Source organism: Oncorhynchus mykiss, chromosome 26 (genome assembly GCF_057628025.1).
Source record: "Oncorhynchus mykiss isolate SJ-2025 chromosome 26, ASM5762802v1, whole genome shotgun sequence".
In the NCBI taxonomy this organism is placed as follows: domain Eukaryota; kingdom Metazoa; phylum Chordata; class Actinopteri; order Salmoniformes; family Salmonidae; genus Oncorhynchus; species Oncorhynchus mykiss.
In genome coordinates this window covers 42217501-42245125 of record NC_143047.1, presented here as the reverse complement: position 1 = coordinate 42245125, position 27625 = coordinate 42217501, and the positions used below count along the sequence as shown (strand labels likewise).

The window sequence follows — 27625 nt, the reverse complement described above, 5'->3', positions numbered from 1 at the left end:
GTTCTCTTGTTAAATGTCAAATGACAGTACTTGTCAGTGCTGTTGCGCTGGTATCATTATGAGCTTTTTAAATATAATGGGTCCAATGATTCCTACTACAATAGGCCTTACGAACATTTCCATAATATCTGTGGGTGTGGGGAAATTACAGTGTCTAGTGAAAGTAGAAACATTTTGTTGTACAGTTTCATTCTTCTCCAGCTGCTCAGATAGGAGAGATGACCTGATCTCCACAGTGTCTGGGTGATATGATCGTCAGTTAGGAGAGATGACCCGATCTCCACAGTGTCTGGGTGATATGATCGTCAGATAGGAGAGATGACCCGATCTCCACAGTGTCTGGGTGATATGATCGTCAGTTAGGAGAGATGACCTGATCTCCACAGTGTCTGGGTGATATGATCGTCAGTTAGGAGAGATGACCTGATCTCCACAGTGTCTGGGTGATATGATCGTCAGTTAGGAGAGATTACCTGATCTCCACAGTGTCTGGGTGATATGATCGTCAGTTAGGAGAGATGACCCGATCTCCACAGTGTCTGGGTGATATGATCGTCAGATAGGAGAGATGACCCGATCTCCACAGTGTCTGGGTGATATGATCGTCAGTTAGGAGAGATGACCTGATCTCCACAGTGTCTGGGTGATATGATCGTCAGTTAGGAGAGATGACCCGATCTCCACAGTGTCTGGGTGATATGATCGTCAGTTAGGAGAGATGACCCGATCTCCACAGTGTCTGGGTGATATGATCGTCAGATAGGAGAGATGACCCGATCTCCACAGTGTCTGGGTGATATGATCGTCAGTTAGGAGAGATGACCTGATCTCCACAGTGTCTGGGTGATATGATCGTCAGTTAGGAGAGATGACCTGATCTCCACAGTGTCTGGGTGATATGATCGTCAGTTAGGAGAGATTACCTGATCTCCACAGTGTCTGGGTGATATGATCGTCAGTTTCTCAGTTATCCGATTTATTCTATTTAAAAAGTTAATATTGTAGTAGTATACATTTGCGCAAACCTCAGAATACATTTCAATAACATCTGAAAACTATGCAAAGACATGAATACTTTCACTAGGCAGTGTACTGTAAAACATTCTAGGATGTGAATACTTTCACTAGGCAGTGTAGTGTAAAACATTCTAGGATGTGAATACATTCACTAGGCAGTGTACTGTAAAACATTCTAGGATGTCAATACTTTCACTAGGCAGTGTACTGTAAAACATTCTAGGATGTGAATACTTTCACTAGGCAGTGTACTGTAAAACATTCTAGGATGTGAATACTTTCACTAGGCAGTGTACTGTAAAACATTCTAGAATGTGAATACTTTCACTAGGCAGTGTACTGTAATACATTCCGGGATGTGAATACTTTCACTAGGCAGTGTACTGTAAAACATTCTAGAATGTGAATACTTTCACTAGGCAGTGTACTGTAAAACATTCCGGGATGTGAATACTTTCACTAGGCAGTGTACTGTAAAACATTCTAGAATGTGAATACTTTCACTAGGCAGTGTACTGTAATACATTCTAGGATGTGAATACTTTCACTAGGCAGTGTACTGTAAAACATTCTAGGATGTCAATACTTTCACTAGGCAGTGTACTGTAAAACATTCTAGGATGTGAATACTTTCACTAGGCAGTGTACTGTAAAACATTCTAGGATGTCAATACTTTCACTAGGCAGTGTACTGTAAAACATTCTAGGATGTGAATACTTTCACTAGGCAGTGTACTGTAAAACATTCTAGGATGTCAATACTTTCACTAGGCAGTGTACTGTAAAACATTCTAGGATGTCAATACTTTCACTAGGCAGTGTACTGTAAAACATTCTAGGATGTGAATACTTTCACTAGGCAGTGTACTGTAAAACATTCTAGGATGTGAATACATTCACTAGGCAGTGTACTGTAAAACATTCTAGGATGTGAATACTTTCACTAGGCAGTGTACTGTAAAACATTCTAGGATGTGAATACTTTCACTAGGCAGTGTACTGTAAAACATTCTAGGATGTGAATACATTCACTAGGCAGTGTACTTTAAAACATTCTAGGATGTGAATACTTTCACTAGGCAGTGTACTGTAAAACATTATAGGATGTGAATACTTTCACTAGGCAGTGTACTGTAAAACATTCTAGGATGTGAATACATTCACTAGGCAGTGTACTGTAAAACATTCTAGGATGTGAATACATTCACTAGGCAGTGTACTGTAAAACATTATAGGATGTGAATACATTCACTAGGCAGTGTACTGTAAAACATTCTAGGATGTGAATACATTCACTAGGCAGTGTACTGTAAAACATTCTAGAATGTGAATACTTTCACTAGGCAGTGTACTGTAAAACATTCTAGAATGTGAATACTTTCACTAGGCAGTGTTATACATTCTAGAACCTGAGATCATGATAGGAAATCAGATTCCATCAAGATGATCTGTCTCTGCTATCTGAACACCTCTCCTGAATACATACTCACCATCAACATCTTAAAACAATCTAGATCGATCCCTGATCATGTATCAGTGTGTAACCCTCTTTCAATTTTTTAAAATCTTTATTTAACCAGGTAGGCCAGTTGAGAACAAGTTCTCATTTACAACTGCGATCTGGCCAAGATAAAGCAAAGCAGTGCGTCACAAACACAGAGTTACACATGGAATAAACAAACATACAGTCAAAAACACAATAGAACAATCTCTATACAGTGTGTGCAAATGTCATCCCAGTACATTTCTCTCTTGGCCCATTAAAAGAGTAGGTTTGTATATCATCCCCTTTCTCTTCACACCTGCTGGTGTCAACGTCATCCTTCACCAGTCTCAGAGCAGGGTCAGTATCCATCAGAAAGCGAATAAAGCTAGCACCAAGTCCCAGTGTTGTTTAATCTTGGCAGTACCTGAATACAGACAATGGCTTGGGCAGACTCTTCCCTGTGATTCAATTTGCTGTTCCACCTTGGCTGTGATACAGAGATTGCATCCACCCTGTAATGAGGTCATTCATTTCGCTTTGATGCACCGGGGCTGTCCAGTCTGAGAACTAAAGGAGGCTGCCGGCAGAGACTGCCTGAGTAACACACCATATACAACACACCATACACAACACACTACACACCATATACGACACACTACACACCATACACAACACACTACACACCATATACAACACACCATACACAACACACCATACACAACACACTACACACTATACACTACACACCATACAAAACACACCATACACAACACAACACACCATACACAACACACCATACACTACACACCATACACACCACACAACACACCATACACAACACACTACACACCATATACAACACACTACACACAATACACCATACACACTACACACCATACACAACACACCATACACAACACACTACACACTATATATAACACACTACACACCATATACAACACACTACACACCATACACAATACACCATACACACTACCCACCATACACAACACACCATACACAACACACTACACACCATATACAACACACCATGCACAACACACTACACACCATATACAACACACCATGCACAACACACTACACACCATACACGACACAACATACACAACACAATACACACCATACACAACACACCATACACAACACACTACACACCATACACAACACACTACACACCATATACAACACACTACACACCATACACAATACACCATACACACTACACACCATACACAACACACCATACACAACACACCATACACAACACACTACACACCACACACAACACACCATACGCAACACACTACACACCATATACAACACACCATACGAAACACACCACAGCCTACACACCATATACAACACACCATACGCAACACACCACAGCCTACACACCATATACAACACAACACACCAAGCAAAACACACCACAGCCTACACACCATATACAACACACCATACGAAACACACCACAGCCTACACACCATATACAACACAGTACACACCATACGCAACACACCACAGCCTACACACCATATACAACACAACACACCATACAAAACACACCACAAGACGATACAAAGCAACATAAAAAACACAAACACAAACACACTGCAGAAATGACTGCTACGTTATGACTGCTACGTTATGACTGCTACGTTATGACTGCTACGTTATGACTGCTACGTTATGACTGCTACGTTATGACTGCTACGTTATGACTGCTACGTTATCATCTGTTCCCCAATGTCTGTACCTCTGTCTCTCTATGTCCTCCAGCACGCTGTCAGTTTGACTTGTTGATAGACTTCATCCCCCCCCCCCCCCCCCCCCCCCTGAGAAACAAGTATATATCTCAATAAAGGAGAACAATAAAAGCACAAAGAAATAATATGGACAGACAAGTAGAATGAATGAGTGAACGTGCAAGGTTTCAAGTAGACTATGACATTATTTTCCCCCTGAAGCACTGTCTGGAGAAACACTGAAACTGAAACGTTATGCATGGTGATTATACAGGATTTACACTATTACCCATGATCCAATTTCCATCTGCAAACAGACTGGGGGGGGGGGGGGGACGATGAAAACCAGCTGCCTAAAAAGATCATAAGTGTTGTTTGTCTCTAACAAACTGTTGGACATATGTTACCGGGGACTTGGGTCTCATATGGGAGCTGCTCAACTGTCATGTTATTATTCCAATGGGACAAGATGCCTTTTTGGAGGACAAATACAGCTTCATTAGAGAGAAGCTGGAGAAAGTCTGGATTCCCACAGTCTCCTGGGGGGGGGGATTGGACAAAAGATCAGGATTTGCTGCAGGTGGCAGTCAATAATGAATGGCTTTGTAAGGCTCACTGGAGTTATGAGAGCTCTATTCAGATGCGTCCGCTTTCTCTTTCACACAGCGGAGAAGGTTACACTCGGTAGGGCTAAATACACTATATATACAAAAGTATGTGGACACCCCTTCAAATTAGTGGATTAGACTATTCCAGGCTCACCTGTTGCTGACAGATGTATACAATTGAGCACCCAGTCATGCAATCTCCATAGGGAAACATTGGCAGTAGAATGGCCTCACTGAAGAGTTCAGTGGCTTTCAACGTGACATCTTCATAGGATGCCACTTTACCAATAAGTCAGTTCGTCAAATCACTGCCATGCTAGAGCTGCCCTGGTCAACTGGACGTGCTGATATTGTGAAGTCGAAACTTCTAGTAGCAACAACGGCTAAGCCATGAAGTGGTAGGCCACACAAGTTCACAGAACGGGACCGACCAAGTGCTGAAGCGTGTACAAATCATCTGTCCTCAGCTGCAACACTCACTACCTTGTTCCAAACTGGCCTCTGGAAGCAACGTCAGCACAATAACTGTTTGTTGGGGTTTCCATGGCTGAGCAGCCACACACAAGTCTAAGATCACCATGCACAATGCCAAGCGTCGGCTGGAGTGGTGTAAAGCTTGCCGCCATTGGACTCTGGAGCAGTGGAAACGTGTTCTCTTGGAGTGATGAATCACGCTTCACCATGTGGCAGTGCGACGGACAAATCTGGGTTTGGCGGATGCCAGGAGAACGCTACTTGCTCCAATGCATAGTGCCAACTGTAAAGTTTGGTGGAGGATGAATAATGGTCTGGGGCTGTTTTACATGGTTCGGGCCCCTTAGTTCCAGTGAAGAGAAATCTTAACGCTACAGCATACAATGGCTTTCTAAACAATTCTGTGCTTCCATCTTTGTGGCAACAGTGTGGGGAAGAACCTTTCCTGTTTCAGCATGACAATACCCCCGTGCACAAAATGAGGTTCATACAGAAATGGTTTGTCGAGATCAGAGCCCTGACTTCAACTCCATCAAACACCTTTGGGATGAATGGGAAGACCGACTGCGAACCAGGCCTAATCACCCAATTAGTGCCTGACCTCACTAATGCTCCTGCAGCAATGTTCCAACATCTAGTGGAAAGCCTTCCCAGAAGAGTGGAGGCTGTTAGAGCAACAATGTTCCAACATCTAGTGGAAAGCCTTCCCAGAAGAGTGGAGGCTGTTAGAGCAGCAATGTTCCAACATCTAGTGGAAAGCCTTCCCAGAAGAGTGGAGGCTGTTACAGCAGCAATGTTCCAACATCTAGTGGAAAGCCTTCTCAGAAGAGTGGAGGCTGTTATAGCAGCAAAGGCGGGACCAGCTCCATATTAAGTGTCCACATACCTTTGGTCATGTAGTGTGTCTCCTATACTCTGTAGGACAAAATACACTCAGGCCACTTTATTAGGTACACCATCCCATTCACTGGTTGGCTCCTACAGACAGTGAGTTACGTGGTCGTGGCTTGCTATATAAAGCAGACAGGAATTGAGGCATTCAGTAACTGTTTGATTGAACGTTAGAATGGACACAACGAGGGCCTCATACTATATTTGTCTCATACTCAGTAGAGCTATATATGTCTCATACTATATATGTCTCATACTATATATGTCTCATACTATATATGTCTCATTCTCAGTAGAGCTATATATGTACTATATATGTACTATATCATGTACTATATCATACTATATATGTCTCATACTCAGTAGAGCTATATATGTATCATACTATATATGTCTCATACTCAGCAGAGCTATATATGTCTCATACTCAGTAGAGCTATATATGTATCATACTATATATGTCTCATACTCAGTAGAGCTATATATGTCTCATACTATATATGTCTCATACTATATATGTCTCATACTCAGTAGAGCTATATATGTATCATACTATATATGTCTCATACTCAGCAGAGCTATATATGTCTCATACTCAGTAGAGCTATATATGTATCATACTATATATGTCTCATACTCAGTAGAGCTATATATGTCTCATACTATATATGTCTCATACTATATATGTCTCATACTCAGTAGAGCTATATATGTCTCATACTCAGTAGAGCTATATATGTCTCATACTATATGATGCTGACCCATGTTGACTCTACAAGGTGTCTTATACTATATATGTCTCATACTATATATGTCTCATACTCAGTAGAGCTATATATGTCTCATACTACATATGTCTCATACTATATGTGTCTCATACTCAGTAGAGCTATATATGTCTCATACTATATATGTCTCATACTATATATGTCTCATTCTCAGTAGAGCTATATATGTCTCATGCTATATATGTCTCATACTCAGTAGAGCTATATATGTCTCATACTCAGTAGAGCTATATATGTCTCATACTATATATGTCTCATACTATATATGTCTCATACTCAGTAGAGCTGAGTACACACTGACTGTACCAAACAAACATCAGGAACACCTTCCTAATATTGAGTTGCACCCCTCCCCCCTTTTACCCTCAGAACAGCCTCAATTCATCAGGACATGGACTCTACAAGGTGTCGAAAGCGTACCACAGGGATGCTGGCCCATGTTGACTCTACAAGGTGTTGAAAGCGTACCACAGGGATGCTGACCCATGTTGACTCTACAAGGTGTTGAAAGCGTTCCACAGGGATGCTGACCCATGTTGACTCTACAAGGTGTTGAAAGCGTACCACAGGGATGCTGACCCATGTTGACTCTACAAGGTGTTGAAAGCGTACCACAGGGATGCTGACCCATGTTGACTCTACAAGGTGTTGAAAGCGTACCACAGGGATGCTGACCCATGTTGACTCTACAAGGTGTTGAAAGCGTACCACAGGGATGCTGGCCCATGTTGACTCTACAAGGTGTTGAAAGCGTACCACAGGGATGCTGACCCATGTTGACTCTACAAGGTGTTGAAAGCGTTCCACAGGGATGCTGACCCATGTTGACTCTACAAGGTGTTGAAAGCGTACCACAGGGATGCTGACCCATGTTGACTCTACAAGGTGTTGAAAGCGTACCACAGGGATGCTGACCCATGTTGACTCTACAAGGTGTTGAAAGCGTACCACAGGGATGCTGACCCATGTTGACTCTACAAGGTGTTGAAAGCGTACCACAGGGATGCTGACCCATGTTGACTCTACAAGGTGTTGAAAGCGTACCACAGGGATGCTGACCCATATTGACTCTACAAGGTGTTGAAAGCGTTCCACAGGGATGCTGACCCATGTTGACTCTACAAGGTGTTGAAAGCGTTCCACAGGGATGCTGACCCATGTTGACTCTACAAGGTGTTGAAAGCGTTCCACAGGGATGCTGGCCCATGTTGACTCTACAAGGTGTTGAAAGCGTACCACAGGGATGCTGACCCATGTTGACTCTACAGGGTGTTGAAAACGTTCCACAGGGACTCTACAAGGTGTTGAAAGCGTTCCACAGGGATGCTGACCCACGTTGACTCTACAAGGTGTTGAAAGCGTTCCACAGGGATGCTGACCCATGTTGACTCTACAAGGTGTTGAAAGCATTCCACAGGGATGCTGACCCATGTCGACTCCAATGTTTCCCACAGTTGTGTCAAGTTGGCTTGATGTCCTTTGGGTGGTGGACCATTCTGTATTCAGCCTCATTATTGTTATTTTATTGTGTAACTTTTTTTTTACTATTTTTTTTTATTTTTTACTTTATTTTATTTTGTAAATATTTTCTTAAATCTATTTTCTTTAAACTGCATTGTTGGTTAAGAGCTTGTAAGTAAGCTTTTCACGGTAAGGTCTGTTGTATTCGGCACATGTGACAAACACAATTTGATTTGATAGACACAGGAAACTGTGGCGTGTGAACAACCCAACAATGTTGCAGTTCTTGACACAAAAGGCGCCGAGGTTTTTCGTCTTTCCCATTCACCCTCTGAATGGCACACATTCACAATCCATGTCTCAAGGCTACACTGGTTGAAGTGGATTTAACAAGTGACATCAATAAGGGATTACAGCTTTCATCTGGTCAGTCTATGTCATGGAAGGAACAGGTGTCCTTAATTATAATGTACATGTCTAATCGATAGTGAAGAACTACCGTGACCAGTCGATAAGATCTGAAAAAAAAAATGTTGGAGTTTCATTTCATTTATCCCCCTCATGTTCCCATCACATCAGACATGTTTACACCATTAGACTTGTGATAATCGATAGCAGGGGAATTCAAATCTGGAGTACTGCTGGATATGGACCGGTTCCGTAACCAGACGCTGGGAGACGGGAAGCAAGGACGGGGTGAGGATTTAATAATAAATAGACATTAAAATAAACATGAACAGCGTCTGGAGATGAGAAACAAAACAACATCAATGCAAACACAGGAACGAAACTGAGGAAGTGACAGATATAAGGGAGGCAATCAATGACGTGATGGAATCCAGGTGAGTCCGATGAAGCGCTGGTGCGCTTAATGATGGTGACAGGTGTGTGTAATGATGAGCAGCCTGGTGACCTTCGAGCACCAGAGAGGGAGAGAGGGAGCAGACGTGACAGTAACCCCCCTCTAAGGGCGCCACCTGGCGTCCTACCTGGGTGAGCCCGACGGGCCGGCTGAGGCGTGGGAGCCCGACGAGCCGGCTGAGGCATGGGAGCCTGACGAGCCGGCTGAGGCATGGGAGCCTGACGAGCCGTCTGAGGCATGGGAGCCTGACGAGCCAACTGAGGCATGGGAGCCTGACGAGCCGACTGAGGCATGGGAGCCTGACGAGCCGTCTGAGGCATGGGAGCTTGACGAGCCGTCTGAGGCATGGGAGCCTGACGAGCCGTCTGAGGCATGGGAGCCTGACGAGCCGTCTGAGGCATGGGAGCCTGACGAGCCGTCTGAGGCATGGGAGCCTGACGAGCCGTCTGAGGCATGGGAGCCTGACGAGCCGTCTGAGGCATGGGAGCCTGACGAGCCGTCTGAGGTGCGGGAGCCTGACGAGCCGTCTGAGGCATGGGAGCCTGACGAGCCGTCTGAGGTGCGGGAGCCTGACGAGCCGTCTGAGGTATCCCCGGTTGCTTCGGCAGAGGCACCCGGACCCGACGTCACCCATCCAAAAATAAAAAAGACATAAAACATTCCCCGGTGACAGGTGTGCGTAACGATGAGCAGCCTGGCGACCTTGAGCGCCAGAGAGTGGGAGCGGGAGCAGACGTGACAGGATATCTGTTCAACCTGAAACTGAATTGCACCCACCTGGGGTCCCTGGTCTAAATCAGTCCCTGATTACACGAGGAAAACAAAAAGAAGCAGTGGAACGAACTGGCTTCCATGTCCAGATTTGAATTTGAGGGGTCTAAAGTACACCACGGTGGTCATTTAATGATTTACTTTATAAAACAGCATAATGACATACCATGTAATGTAGCACCTCTCTTACTCTACGTCTCTGCTTGATACTGTAGCAAAGCAGAACGTCTATTAGATTCTAATAAAGAGTTTGGAGTTGAAATGTTCATGACATTCTGATTGCAATTCTTCCTCTAGTCATATTCCCATCAGATTAGATATGTTTACATCGTTAGACTTCTGACGGTCTGTAGACCATGATTTATTATTGACTCTATCAAACAGCCACAGTGCAGTTTGCAAACCAGTTCATCTAGAAGGTAATATCTACATATAGCTCCATAAATAAACTGAAATATATTCTGTAGTGAACTGTGGGGTCAGAAGGCTTGCTGTGAGGAAAGTGTGTCTCTCAGCCACTGAATACACTGGCACTTTTAGATTGTTTCTGTTGATGTTTACACTAGTGTTTCTGTTGATGTTTACACTAGTGTTTGTTTGTGTTGATTTTTACACCAGTGTTTATGTTTCTGTTGATGTTTACACTACTGTTTCTGTTGATGTTTACACTAGTGTTTGTTTGTGTTGACGTTTACACCAGTGTTTCTGTTTCTGTTGATGTTTACACTGGTGTTTATGTTTCTGTTGATGTTTACACTGGTGTTTGTGTTTATGTCTGTGTTGATGTTTACACTAGTGTTTATGTTTACACTGGTGTTTTTGTTTGTGTTGATGTTTACACTGGTGTTTATGTTTGTGTTGATGTTTACACTAGTGTTTCTGTTGATGTTTACACTAGTGTTTCTGTTGATGTTTACACTACTGTTTGTTTGTGTTGATGTTTACACCAGTGTTTGTGTTTCTGTTGATGTTTACACTGGTGTTTATGTTTATGTTTGTGTTGATGTTTACACTAGTGTTTATGTTTGTGTTGATATTTACCCTAGTGTTTATGTTTGTGTTGATGTTTACTCTAGTGTTCATGTTTGTGTTGATATTTACCCTAGTGTTTATGTTTGTGTTGATGTTTACTCTAGTGTTCATGTTTGTGTTGATGTTTACTCTAGTGTTCATGTTTGTGTTGATATTTACCCTAGTGTTTATGTTTGTGTTGATGTTTACTCTAGTGTTTATGTTTGTGTTGATATTTACTCTAGTGTTTGTTTGTGTTGATGTTTACACTGGTGTTCATGTTTGTGTTGATATTTACCCTAGTGTTTATGTTTGTGTTGATGTTTACCCTAGTGTTTATGTGTGTGTTGATGTTTACTCTAGTGTTTATGTTTGTGTTGATATTTACTCTAGTGTTTATGTTTGTGTTGATGTTTACACGGGTGTTTATGTTTGTGTTGATATTTACCCTAGTGTTTATGTTTGTGTTGATGTTTACCCTAGTGTTTATGTTTGTGTTGATGTTTACTCTAGTGTTCATGTTTGTGTTGATGTTTACTCTAGTGTTTATGTTTGTGTTGATATTTACTCTAGTGTTTATGTTTGTGTTGATGTTTACACGGGTGTTTATGTTTGTGTTGATATTTACCCTAGTGTTTATGTTTGTGTTGATGTTTACCCTAGTGTTTATGTGTGTGTTGATGTTTACTCTAGTGTTTATGTTTGTGTTGATATTTACTCTAGTGTTTATGTTTGTGTTGATGTTTACTCTAGTGTTTGTTTATGTTAATATTTACCCCAGTGTTTATATTTGTGTTGATGTTTACTCTAGTGTTTGTTTATGTTGATATTTACCCCAGTGTTTATATTTGTGCTGATGTTTACTCTAGTGTTTATTGTTATCTACAAACCGTACCCGCCCTCCAAAACCTCTGCCAAAAAGCCTTCATCCAATGTGTTGTAGACATATCTACCCCCCACACAACACCTCAACCTCAAACTCCCAACACCAACTATCATAAACATGCTCCCTAACCCCCATGCCATCAATACCCGCCTCCTACAGTACCAACCAACCAACCCCCTGGTAATTGGAATGTTAATCTCAAACAAACACACACTGCCCTGAATCTCTTTTATCAATCCCTACCAGTCTGTGTGCCCCAAAACTACTCACAACCACCCACCCTTCACCTCAAGAACCTTGTGTCTCTCATTGCCTCCCAGGCAGCACTTCAGTGATCTGCCTGCCTGCCTTCCTGTCACACTCCAAAGGTCCACGTGCCTCATGATTACTGTTCTATGTATAATAGGTAGCATTCATCATCCACTAGTGACAGGAAATGATGGAGGAGTCTGGGGCACGGAATAAAACCCAGCGCCAGAGCACTAATCTCTTCTGCTCCTCTTTTCTTTCTCTGTTAATACAATGACATGCTCATATTCCTCCCATTAACACACTCATCCCCACTCCACTAATACAATGACATGCTCATATTCCTCCCATTAACACACTCATCCCCACTCCACTAATACAATGACATGCTCATATTCCTCCCATTAACACACTCATCCCCACTCCACTAAATACAATGACATGCTCATATTCCTCCCATTAACACACTCATCCCCACTCCACTAATACAATGACATGCTCATATTCCTCCCATTAACACACCCATCCCCACTCCACTAATACAATGACATGCTCATATTCCTCCCATTAACACACTCATCCCCACTCCACTAATACAATGACATGCTCATATTCCTCCCATTAACACACTCATCCCCACTCCACTAATACAATGACATGCTCATATTCCTCCCATTAACACACTCATCCCTACTCCACTAATACAATGACATGCTCATATTCCTCCCATTAACACACCCATCCCCACTCCACTAATACAATGACATGCTCATATTCCTCCCATTAACACACTCATCCCTACTCCACTAATACAATGACATGCTCATATTCCTCCCATTAACACACTCATCCCCACTCCACTAATACAATGACATGCTCATATTCCTCCCATTAACACACTCATCCCCACTCCACTAATACAATGACATGCTCATATTCCTCCCATTAACACACTCATCCCCACTCCACTAATACAATGACATGCTCATATTCCTCCCATTAACACACTCATCCCCACTCCACTAATACAATGACATGCTCATATTCCTCCCATTAACACACTCATCCCCACTCCACTAATACAATGACATGCTCATATTCCTCCCATTAACACACCCATCCCCACTCCACTAATACAATGACATGCTCATATTCCTCCCATTAACACACTCATCCCCACTCCACTAAATACAATGACATGCTCATATTCCTCCCATTAACACACTCATCCCCACTCCACTAAATACAATGACATGCTCATATTCCTCCCATTAACACACTCATCCCCACTCCACTAATACAATGACATGCTCATATTCCTCCCATTAACACACTCATCCCCACTCCACTAATACAATGACATGCTCATATTCCTCCCATTAACACACTCATCCCCACTCCACTAAATACAATGACATGCTCATATTCCTCCCATTAACACACTCATCCCCACTCCACTAATACAATGACATGCTCATATTCCTCCCATTAACACACTCATCCCTACTCCACTAATACAATGACATGCTCATATTCCTCCCATTAACACACTCATCCCCACTCCACTAATACAATGACATGCTCATATTCCTCCCATTAACACACTCATCCCTACTCCACTAATACAATGACATGCTCATATTCCTCCCATTAACACACTCATCCCCACTCCACTAATACAATGACATGCTCATATTCCTCCCATTAACACACTCATCCCCACTCCACTAATACAATGACATGCTCATATTCCTCCCATTAACACACTCATCCCCACTCCACTAATACAATGACATGCTCATATTCCTCCCATTAACACACTCATCCCCACTCCACTAATACAATGACATGCTCATATTCCTCCCATTAACACACTCATCCCCACTCCACTAATACAATGACATGCTCATATTCCTCCCATTAACACACTCATCCCCCCTCCACTAATACAATGACATGCTCATATTCCTCCCATTAACACACTCATCCCTACTCCACTAATACAATGACATGCTCATATTCCTCCCATTAACACACTCATCCCTACTCCACTAATACAATGACATGCTCATATTCCTCCCATTAACACACTCATCCCCACTCCACTAATACAATGACATGCTCATATTCCTCCCATTAACACACTCATCCCCACTCCACTAATACAATGACATGCTCATATTCCTCCCATTAACACACTCATCCCCACTCCACTAATACAATGACATGCTCATATTCCTCCCATTAACACATTCATCCCCACTCACATCCCTACAGTAAAGTGTGGGGATATAGAAGTTCATTTGTTACATTGTTGCCCCTGTTTTAGGATAGCACCCACCCCCCTGCCTGTCTGTCTCCTTACCCCTTCCTTGTTTTAAGATAGCACCCCCTACCTCCCTCCCTCTCTGTCTCCCTACCTCCCTCCCTCTTTCTTTCCATCTCTCACCTTCTCTGTCTCCCTACCTCCCTCCCTCCCTCTATGTCTCCCTACCTCCCTCTCTGTCTCGCTACCTACCTTCCTCCCTCCCTCCCTCCCTCCCTCCCTCTCTGTCTCCCTACACCTTCCCTCTTTCTTTCCATCTCTCACCCTCTCTGTCTCCCTACCTCCCTCCCTCCCTCTCTGTCTCCCTACCTCTTCCCTCTCTGTCTCCCTCTCTGTCTCCCTACCTCCCTCTCTGTCTCCCTACCTACATTCCTCCCTCCCTCTCTGTCTCCCTCTCTGTCTCCCTACCTACATTCCTCCCTGTCTCCCTCTCTGTCTCCCTTCCTCCCTCCCTCTCTGTCTCCCTACCCCCCTCTTTTGTCTCCTTCTCTGTCTCCCTACCTCCCTCTCTGTCTCCCTACCTACATTCCTCCCTCCCTCTCTGTCTCCCTACACCTTCCCTCTTTCTTTCCATCTCTCACCCTCTTCTACATATCCTTTTTTGATCTTCCTCTATCCCCATCTTCCTCTATCCCCATCTTCCTCTATCCCCATCTTCCTCTATCCCCATATTCCTCTATCCCCATCTTCCTCTATCCCCATCTTCCTCTATCCCCATCTTCCATTATTCATTTTATTTTTCACTTTTATTTTTCACATTCTGTCTTTCACAACCCTCTTTCTGCAGCTCCCCAGCTAATTTGAATCAAGCTGGAAATGGGGACGTTCAAGTAAACAGCATAACATATCGCCAATGCAATCAGAGAGCATCCCTCCCTCCCTCCCTCCCTCCCTCCCTCCCTCCCTCCCTCCCTCCCTCCCTCCCTCCCTCCCTCCCAATGCATTGCAGCTCCTCCCTGCACCTTGCTCAGCAGCGGCCCCTCCCTCTATCTCTCTCCCCTCTCCCTCTCTCCCCTCTCCCACTCTCTGTCTCACTCAGCTCGGTGCAGCATGTATGTTAGAGTGTCTGAGACACCGGAGCCTGTGTTTACATGCAAGCCTATCAGTGGAGGTGGATTTAGAGCATCTGGAGGACCCAGGCATCTCCCATGCTCCTCACCGGGGACTCACCTCCTTTTATCTCGCCTCGGGTATCCCATTTCTCCCTTTGAATCCTCCTTTCAATGGCCTCTTCAATCTCTGCCCTGCTCTCTGAGGCATTTTGGATTTCCTTGGCAACGTGGAGCAGCTTAAATTAGAATTCTGTGCATGACGGTCCTGGTAAGTAGCCTCCTCTGTCTGTTCTGTGGGTTTCCAGCACTGAGCCATAGAGGCAGGCTCATCATGGTGCATTGGTGGGGCAGAATTGTCAGGAAAATATTTGTCTGGACAAATGGTACGTATTGAAAGGGGGAAAGGGAGAGCGAGAGAGAGAGAGAGAGAGAGGGAGGGAATGTTCAATGATCATTCTACTGAATAGGATTCAGGACCAGGTTTGTTCTGTCACCTGGATGCTGCCATTTATTTAAATGTGTAAGAGCATACATGTTGGCTACTGTGTGTGTGTGTATGGTGTGCGTGTGTGTGTGAGTGTGTGTGTGTGTGTGTGTGTGTGTGTGTGTGTGTGTGTGTGTGTGTGTGTGTGTGTGTGTGTGTGTGTGTGTGTGTGTGTGTGTGTGTGTGTGTGTGTGTGTGTGTGTGTGTGTGTGTGTGGTATGTGTGTGTATGTATGGTGTGTGTGTGTGTGTGTGTGTGCGTGTGTGTGTGTATGTGTGTGTGTGTGTGTGTGTGTGTGTTTGCATATGTGCACCAGTTTGTACCTGTATGTTGTGTGTGTACAGTGTGTCTGTGTACAGTGTCTGTGTGTGAGTGCGTGGTGTCTGTGTGAGTGTACGATGTGTCTATGTGTGTGTACGGTGTGTTTGTGTATGTGCACGGTGTGTTTGTGTGTGAGTACGATGTGTTTGTGTGTGAGTACAGTGTGTTTGTTTGTGTGTACGGTGTGTTTGTGTGTGTGTACGGTGTGTTTGTGTGTGAGTACGGTGTGTCTGTGTGTGAGTACGGTGTGTTTGTGTGTGTGTACGGTGTGTTTGTGTGTGAGTACGGTGTGTCTGTGTGTGTGTGTACGGTGTGTCTGTCTGTGTGTACGGTGTGTCTGTGTGTGTGTGTGTGTGTACGGTGTGTCTGTCTGTGTGTACGGTGTGTCTGTGTGTGTGTGTACGGTGTGTCTGTGTGTGAGTACGGTGTGTCTGTGTATACGGTGTGTCTGCTGTCTCCATATGTATTTTAAAGGTGTGTCATATTGCTAGTGTAGGGGTGTGTGTGTGTGATGGAGCGTGCCTGCTGTGTGTTCCTGTCTGAGTGCTCCTCCACCACCATGCTTATTGTAGCGCCAACTAATCTGTCCTTGTTAGCACGCCTCTTTCTAAAGACCCTAAACACGTCGTCTAGCCTGACACTGATTTGCTTCCGGAGGTCAAACCTCATTCAATCACAATGAATTTGCTGTGTTCCCTCTGGGGTTGAAAGAATGGTGTTTCATTTCACCCACAGGTTCCAGGGAAGGCTTTTTGTCCCATTTGTATGTAGGTCAAACACCCCAGCCTCTCATCCGTTCTCTCTCTGTGTGTGTGTGTATGTGTGTGTGTGTGTGTGTGTGTGTGTGTGTGTGTGTGTGTGTGTGTCTGTGTCTGTCTGTTTGTGTGTGTGTGTGTGTGTGTGTGTGTGTCATCCTTTCATCCTTCCAGCCTGCATTATTTGCATCCCTCATAATTCTGCCTGGCTGCAGTGCTCTGGCACACAGTATAAATCTATAGAGACTCTTCTACCTCCTATAGAAGTACAGTACAGCAGCTGCCTGCAAGCCACTAGCTGACACCTCTAGCTGGTGAAGTTGAGGCTGTTTTTGCTTAGAGACACACACTACACTGTTGGTTACTGTACACGAGGCTCCCTAAAATAGGCGAGACTGGAAAGAGACTTCTCTTCCGCTGGTTTCACCCCACTGCTATTTTGTAACACTGTGAGACCCAAAGATGCAAAAATACAACGTTTCCTAAATTGCTTCCTAATCTAAAAAAATAATCCCTATCCAACACTACCTAGTTCATCTCCTTCATCACTACCTAGTTCATCTCCTTCATCACTACCTAGTTCATCTCCTCCATCACTACCTAGTTCATCTCCTTCATCACTACCTAGTTCATCTCCTTCATCACTACCTAGTTCATCTCCTTCATCACTACCTAGTTCATCTCCTTCATCACTACCTAGTTCATCTCCTTCATCACTACCTAGTTCATCTCCTTCATCACTACCTAGTTCATCTCCTTCATCACTACCTAGTTCATCTCCTTCATCACTACCTAGTTCATCTCCTTCATCACTACCTAGTTCATCTCCTTCATCACTACCTAGTTCATCTCCTTCATCACTACCTAGTTCATCTCCTTCATCACTACCTAGTTCATCTCCTTCGACCCACATGTAGTATTGTTGTGTCAGTAGGATACATGTTGGCATCAGCAGCTTCTGAAACAGTAGAAACATGGTCCACTCATCTCACATCCGACTAGTCCCCTACACAAGCATATGTTGTAGGCCATTCATTACATGAAATCTTTTTTCCTGTCTTCTCTAATATGTCATGATTATGAAGAACAAAATACAGAGGGAAACAAACAATCTAAACCTGAGATAGAGGTCGCTTTGGAAATGTTGAAGAAACACAACATTGGGCTGAAAGGTTTGACCTGACACACAGGGCTACATTAATATACTGATAGAACAGGGTTTGATCTGACACACAGGGTTACATTAATATACTGATAGAACAGGGTTTGACCTGACACACAGGGTTACATTAATATACTGATAGAAACAGGTTTGATCTGATACACAGGGTTACATTAATATACTGATAGAACAGGGTTTGATCTGATACACAGGGTTACATTAATATACTGATAGAAACGGGTTTGATCTGATACATTAATATACTGATAGAATAGGGTTTGATCTGATACATTAATATACTGATAGAAACAGGTTTGATCTGATACATTAATATACTGATAGAACAGGGTTTGATCTGATACATTAATATACTGATAGAAACAGGTTTGATCTGATACATTAATATACTGATAGAACAGGGTTTGATCTGACACATTAATATACTGATAGAACAGGGTTTGATCTGATACATTAATATACTGATAGAACAGGGTTTGATCTGATACATTAATATACTGATAGAAACGGGTTTGATCTGATACATTAATATACTGATAGAAACAGGTTTGATCTGACACATTAATATACTGATAGAATAGGGTTTGATCTGATACATTAATATACTGATAGAATAGGGTTTGATCTGATACACAGGGTTACATTAATATACTGATAGAAACAGGTTTGATCTGATACATTATTATACTGATAGAATAGGGTTTGATCTGATACATTAATATACTGATAGAAACAGGTTTGATCTGATACATTAATATACTGATAGAACAGGGTTTGATCTGACACATTAATATACTGATAGAACAGGGTTTGATCTGATACATTAATATACTGATAGAAACGGGTTTGATCTGATACATTAATATACTGATAGAAACAGGTTTGATCTGACACATTAATATACTGATAGAATAGGGTTTGATCTGATACATTAATATACTGATAGAACAGGGTTTGATCTGATACATTAATATACTGATAGAACAGGGTTTGATCTGATACATTAATATACTGATAGAACAGGGTTTGATCTGATACATTAATATACTGATAGAAACGGGTTTGATCTGATACATTAATATACTGATAGAAACAGGTTTGATCTGACACATTAATATACTGATAGAATAGGGTTTGATCTGATACATTAATATACTGATAGAATAGGGTTTGATCTGATACATTAATATACTGATAGAATAGGGTTTGATCTGACACATTAATATACTGATAGAACAGGGTTTGATCTGACACATTAATATACTGATAGAATAGGGTTTGATCTGATACATTAATATACTGATAGAAACGGGTTTGATCTGATACATTAATATACTGATAGAATAGGGTTTGATCTGATACATTAATATACTGATAGAATAGGGTTTGATCTGATACATTAATATACTGATAGAATAGGGTTTGATCTGATACATTAATATACTGATAGAACAGGGTTTGATCTGACACATTAATATACTGATAGAACAGGGTTTGATCTGATACACAGGGTTACATTAATATACTGATAGAACAGGGTTTGATCTGATACATTAATATACTGATAGAATAGGGTTTGATCTGATACATTAATATACTGATAGAATAGGGTTTGATCTGACACATTAATATACTGATAGAACAGGGTTTGATCTGACACATTAATATACTGATAGAATAGGGTTTTATCTGATACATTAATATACTGATAGAATAGGGTTTGATCTGACACATTAATATACTGATAGAACAGGGTTTGATCTGATACACAGGGTTACATTAATATACTGATAGAACAGGGTTTGATCTGATACATTAATATACTGATAGAAACAGGTTTGATCTGACACATTAATATACTGATAGAACAGGGTTTGATCTGACACATTAATATACTGATAGAACAGGGTTTGATCTGACACATTAATATACTGATAGAACAGGGTTTGATCTGACACATTAATATACTGATAGAACAGGGTTTGATCTGATACATTAATATACTGATAGAATAGGGTTTGATCTGATACATTAATATACTGATAGAATAGGGTTTGATCTGACACATTAATATACTGATAGAACAGGGTTTGATCTGATACATTAATATACTGATAGAACAGGGTTTGATCTGACACATTAATATACTGATAGAATAGGGTTTGATCTGATACATTAATATACTGATAGAACAGGGTTTGATCTGACACATTAATATACTGATAGAAACAGGTTTGATCTGACACATTAATATACTGATAGAATAGGGTTTGATCTGATACATTAATATACTGATAGAAACAGGTTTGATCTGATACACAGGGTTACATTAATATACTGATAGAACAGGGTTTGATCTGACACATTAATATACTGATAGAATAGGGTTTGATCTGACACATTAATATACTGATAGAAACAGGTTTGATCTGATACATTAATATACTGATAGAATAGGGTTTGATCTGACACATTAATATACTGATAGAATAGGGTTTGATCTGATACATTAATATACTGATAGAATAGGGTTTGATCTGATACATTAATATACTGATAGAACAGGGTTTGATCTGATACATTAATATACTGATAGAATAGGGTTTGATCTGATACATTAATATACTGATAGAATAGGGTTTGATCTGACACATTAATATACTGATAGAAACAGGTTTGATCTGACACATTAATATACTGATAGAAACAGGTTTGATCTGACACATTAATATACTGATAGAAACGGGTTTGATCTGACACATTAATATACTGATAGAATAGGGTTTGATCTGATACATTAATATACTGATAGAATAGGGTTTGATCTGATACATTAATATACTGATAGAATAGGGTTTGATCTGATACATTAATATACTGATAGAATAGGGTTTGATCTGACACATTAATATACTGATAGAATAGGGTTTGATCTGATACATTAATATACTGATAGAACAGGGTTTGATCTGATACACAGGGTTACATTAATATACTGATAGAATAGGGTTTGATCTGATACACAGGGTTACATTAATATACTGATAGAATAGGGTTTGATCTGATACACAGGGTTACATTAATATACTGATAGAATAGGGTTTGATCTGATACACAGGGTTACATTAATATACTGATAGAATAGGGTTTGATCTGATACACAGGGTTACATTAATATACTGATAGAACAGGGTTTGATCTGACACATTAATATACTGATAGAAACAGGTTTGATCTGATACATTAATATACTGATAGAATAGGGTTTGATCTGATACATTAATATACTGATAGAACAGGGTTTGATCTGATACATTAATATACTGATAGAATAGGGTTTGATCTGATACATTAATATACTGATAGAATGGGGTTTGATCTGATACACAGGGTTACATTAATATACTGATAGAATAGGGTTTGATCTGATACACAGGGTTACATTAATATACTGATAGAATAGGGTTTGATCTGATACACAGGGTTACATTAATATACTGATAGAATAGGGTTTGATCTGATACACAGGGTTACATTAATATACTGATAGAATAGGGTTTGATCTGATACACAGGGTTACATTAATATACTGATAGAACAGGGTTTGATCTGACACATTAATATACTGATAGAAACAGGTTTGATCTGACACATTAATATACTGATAGAATAGGGTTTGATCTGATACATTAATATACTGATAGAACAGGGTTTGATCTGACACATTAATATACTGATAGAATAGGGTTTGATCTGATACATTAATATACTGATAGAATAGGGTTTGATCTGATACATTAATATACTGATAGAACAGGGTTTGATCTGATACACAGGGCTACATTAATATACTGATAGAACAGGTTTGATCTGACACATTAATATACTGATAGAAACAGGTTTGATCTGACACATTAATATACTGATAGAATAGGGTTTGATCTGATACATTAATATACTGATAGAATAGGGTTTGATCTGACACATTAATATACTGATAGAATAGGGTTTGATCTGATACATTAATATACTGATAGAACAGGGTTTGATCTGATACACAGGGTTACATTAATATACTGATAGAATAGGGTTTGATCTGATACACAGGGTTACATTAATATACTGATAGAATAGGGTTTGATCTGATACACAGGGTTACATTAATATACTGATAGAATAGGGTTTGATCTGATACACAGGGTTACATTAATATACTGATAGAATAGGGTTTGATCTGATACACAGGGTTACATTAATATACTGATAGAACAGGGTTTGATCTGACACATTAATATACTGATAGAAACAGGTTTGATCTGATACATTAATATACTGATAGAATAGGGTTTGATCTGATACATTAATATACTGATAGAACAGGGTTTGATCTGATACATTAATATACTGATAGAATAGGGTTTGATCTGATACATTAATATACTGATAGAATAGGGTTTGATCTGATACACAGGGTTACATTAATATACTGATAGAATAGGGTTTGATCTGATACACAGGGTTACATTAATATACTGATAGAATAGGGTTTGATCTGATACACAGGGTTACATTAATATACTGATAGAATAGGGTTTGATCTGATACACAGGGTTACATTAATATACTGATAGAATAGGGTTTGATCTGATACACAGGGTTACATTAATATACTGATAGAACAGGGTTTGATCTGACACATTAATATACTGATAGAAACAGGTTTGATCTGACACATTAATATACTGATAGAAACAGGTTTGATCTGACACATTAATATACTGATAGAAACAGGTTTGATCTGACACATTAATATACTGATAGAACAGGGTTTGATCTGACACATTAATATACTGATAGAAACAGGTTTGATCTGACACATTAATATACTGATAGAATAGGGTTTGATCTGACACATTAATATACTGATAGAAACAGGTTTGATCTGACACATTAATATACTGATAGAATAGGGTTTGATCTGACACATTAATATACTGATAGAACAGGGTTTGATCTGATACATTAATATACTGATAGAACAGGGTTTGATCTGATACATTAATATACTGATAGAAACAGGTTTGATCTGATACATTAATATACTGATAGAAACAGGTTTGATCTGACACATTAATATACTGATAGAACAGGGTTTGATCTGACACATTAATATACTGATAGAATAGGGTTTGATCTGATACATTAATATACTGATAGAAACAGGTTTGATCTGATACATTAATATACTGATAGAAACAGGTTTGATCTGACACATTAATATACTGATAGAACAGGGTTTGATCTGATACATTAATATACTGATAGAATAGGGTTTGATCTGATACATTAATATACTGATAGAATAGGGTTTGATCTGATACATTAATATACTGATAGAATAGGGTTTGATCTGATACATTAATATACTGATAGAAACAGGTTTGATCTGACACATTAATATACTGATAGAACAGGGTTTGATCTGATACATTAATATACTGATAGAAACAGGTTTGATCTGATACATTAATATACTGATAGAACAGGGTTTGATCTGATACATTAATATACTGATAGAAACAGGTTTGATCTGATACACAGGGTTACATTAATATACTGATAGAATAGGGTTTGATCTGACACATTAATATACTGATAGAATAGGGTTTGATCTGACACATTAATATACTGATAGAACAGGGTTTGATCTGACACATTAATATACTGATAGAAACAGGTTTGATCTGACACATTAATATACTGATAGAAACAGGTTTGATCTGACACATTAATATACTGATAGAAACAGGTTTGATCTGACACATTAATATACTGATAGAATAGGGTTTGATCTGATACATTAATATACTGATAGAACAGGGTTTGATCTGACACATTAATATACTGATAGAACAGGGTTTGATCTGACACATTAATATACTGATAGAACAGGGTTTGATCTGATACATTAATATACTGATAGAATAGGGTTTGATCTGACACATTAATATACTGACAGAAACGGGTTTGATCTGATACATTAATATACTGATAGAATAGGGTTTGATCTGACACATTAATATACTGATAGAACAGGGTTTGATCTGATACATTAATATACTGATAGAATAGGGTTTGATCTGACACATTAATATACTGATAGAAACGGGTTTGATCTGATACATTAATATACTGATAGAAACGGGTTTGATCTGACACATTAATATACTGATAGAATAGGGTTTGATCTGATACATTAATATACTGATAGAATAGGGTTTGATCTGATACATTAATATACTGATAGAACAGGGTTTGATCTGATACATTAATATACTGATAGAACAGGGTTTGATCTGATACACAGGGTTACATTAATATACTGATAGAAACAGGGTTTGATCTGATACATTAATATACTGATAGAACAGGGTTTGATCTGATACACAGGGTTACATTAATATACTGATAGAACAGGGTTTGATCTGATACATTAATATACTGATAGAACAGGGTTTGATCTGATACACAGGGTTACATTAATATACTGATAGAACAGGGTTTGATCTGATACATTAATATACTGATAGAAACAGGTTTGATCTGATACACAGGGTTACATTAATATACTGATAGAATAGGGTTTGATCTGATACACAGGGTTACATTAATATACTGATAGAATAGGGTTTGATCTGATACACAGGGTTACATTAATATACTGATAGAATAGGGTTTGATCTGATACACAGGGTTACATTAATATACTGATAGAATAGGGTTTGATCTGATACACAGGGTTACATTAATATACTGATAGAACAGGGTTTGATCTGACACATTAATATACTGATAGAAACAGGTTTGATCTGACACATTAATATACTGATAGAACAGGGTTTGATCTGATACACAGGGTTACATTAATATACTGATAGAACAGGGTTTGATCTGACACATTAATATACTGATAGAACAGGGTTTGATCTGATACACAGGGTTACATTAATATACTGATAGAATAGGGTTTGATCTGATACATTAATATACTGATAGAAACAGGTTTGATCTGACACATTAATATACTGATAGAAACGGGTTTGATCTGATACATTAATATACTGATAGAATAGGGTTTGATCTGATACATTAATATACTGATAGAATAGGGTTTGATCTGATACATTAATATACTGATAGAATAGGGTTTGATCTGATACATTAATATACTGATAGAACAGGGTTTGATCTGATACACAGGGCTACATTAATATACTGATAGAATAGGGTTTGATCTGACACATTAATATACTGATAGAATAGGGTTTGATCTGATACACAGGGTTACATTAATATACTGATAGAACAGGGTTTGATCTGACACATTAATATACTGATAGAAACAGGTTTGATCTGACACATTAATATACTGATAGAACAGGGTTTGATCTGATACATTAATATACTGATAGAAACAGGTTTGATCTGATACATTAATATACTGATAGAAACAGGTTTGATCTGATACATTAATATACTGATAGAATAGGGTTTGATCTGATACATTAATATACTGATAGAACAGGGTTTGATCTGACACATTAATATACTGATAGAAACAGGTTTGATCTGATACATTAATATACTGATAGAATAGGGTTTGATCTGATACATTAATATACTGATAGAATAGGGTTTGATCTGACACATTAATATACTGATAGAAACAGGTTTGATCTGACACATTAATATACTGATAGAACAGGGTTTGATCTGACACATTAATATACTGATAGAAACAGGTTTGATCTGATACATTAATATACTGATAGAATAGGGTTTGATCTGATACATTAATATACTGATAGAAACAGGTTTGATCTGACACATTAATATACTGATAGAAACAGGTTTGATCTGACACATTAATATACTGATAGAATAGGGTTTGATCTGATACATTAATATACTGATAGAATAGGGTTTGATCTGATACACAGGGTTACATTAATATACTGATAGAACAGGGTTTGATCTGACACATTAATATACTGATAGAAACAGGTTTGATCTGACACATTAATATACTGATAGAACAGGGTTTGATCTGACACATTAATATACTGATAGAAACAGGTTTGATCTGATACATTAATATACTGATAGAATAGGGTTTGATCTGATACACAGGGCTACATTAATATACTGATAGAAACAGGTTTGATCTGATACATTAATATACTGATAGAATAGGGTTTGATCTGATACACAGGGTTACATTAATATACTGATAGAACAGGGTTTGATCTGACACATTAATATACTGATAGAAACAGGTTTGATCTGACACATTAATATACTGATAGAACAGGGTTTGATCTGATACACAGGGTTACATTAATATACTGATAGAACAGGGTTTGATCTGACACATTAATATACTGATAGAAACAGGTTTGATCTGACACATTAATATACTGATAGAAACAGGTTTGATCTGATACATTAATATACTGATAGAAACAGGTTTGATCTGACACATTAATATACTGATAGAAACGGGTTTGATCTGATACATTAATATACTGATAGAAACGGGTTTGATCTGATACATTAATATACTGATAGAATAGGGTTTGATCTGATACATTAATATACTGATAGAATAGGGTTTGATCTGATACATTAATATACTGATAGAATAGGGTTTGATCTGATACATTAATATACTGATAGAACAGGGTTTGATCTGATACATTAATATACTGATAGAATAGGGTTTGATCTGATACATTAATATACTGATAGAACAGGGTTTGATCTGATACACAGGGCTACATTAATATACTGATAGAATAGGGTTTGATCTGACACATTAATATACTGATAGAATAGGGTTTGATCTGATACACAGGGTTACATTAATATACTGATAGAACAGGGTTTGATCTGACACATTAATATACTGATAGAAACAGGTTTGATCTGACACATTAATATACTGATAGAACAGGGTTTGATCTGATACATTAATATACTGATAGAAACGGGTTTGATCTGACACATTAATATACTGATAGAAACAGGTTTGATCTGACACATTAATATACTGATAGAACAGGGTTTGATCTGATACATTAATATACTGATAGAATAGGGTTTGATCTGACACATTAATATACTGATAGAAACAGGTTTGATCTGATACATTAATATACTGATAGAATAGGGTTTGAT

At 39.4% G+C, this 27625-nt stretch overlaps 1 protein-coding gene across 1 annotated transcript in view; it reads left to right on the top strand.

The window, feature by feature from the left end:
- Window positions 1-15612: 15612 nt before the first annotated feature.
- The window catches only part of lingo1b (leucine rich repeat and Ig domain containing 1b), a 46950-nt gene continuing 34937 nt past the window's right edge, over window positions 15613-27625 (top strand). The window contains exon 1 of the mRNA XM_036964160.2: window positions 15613-15916. Within this exon, the coding sequence (XP_036820055.2) occupies window positions 15905-15916 (12 nt within the window). The 5' untranslated portion in view covers window positions 15613-15904. The remainder of the gene's footprint in view (window positions 15917-27625) is intronic.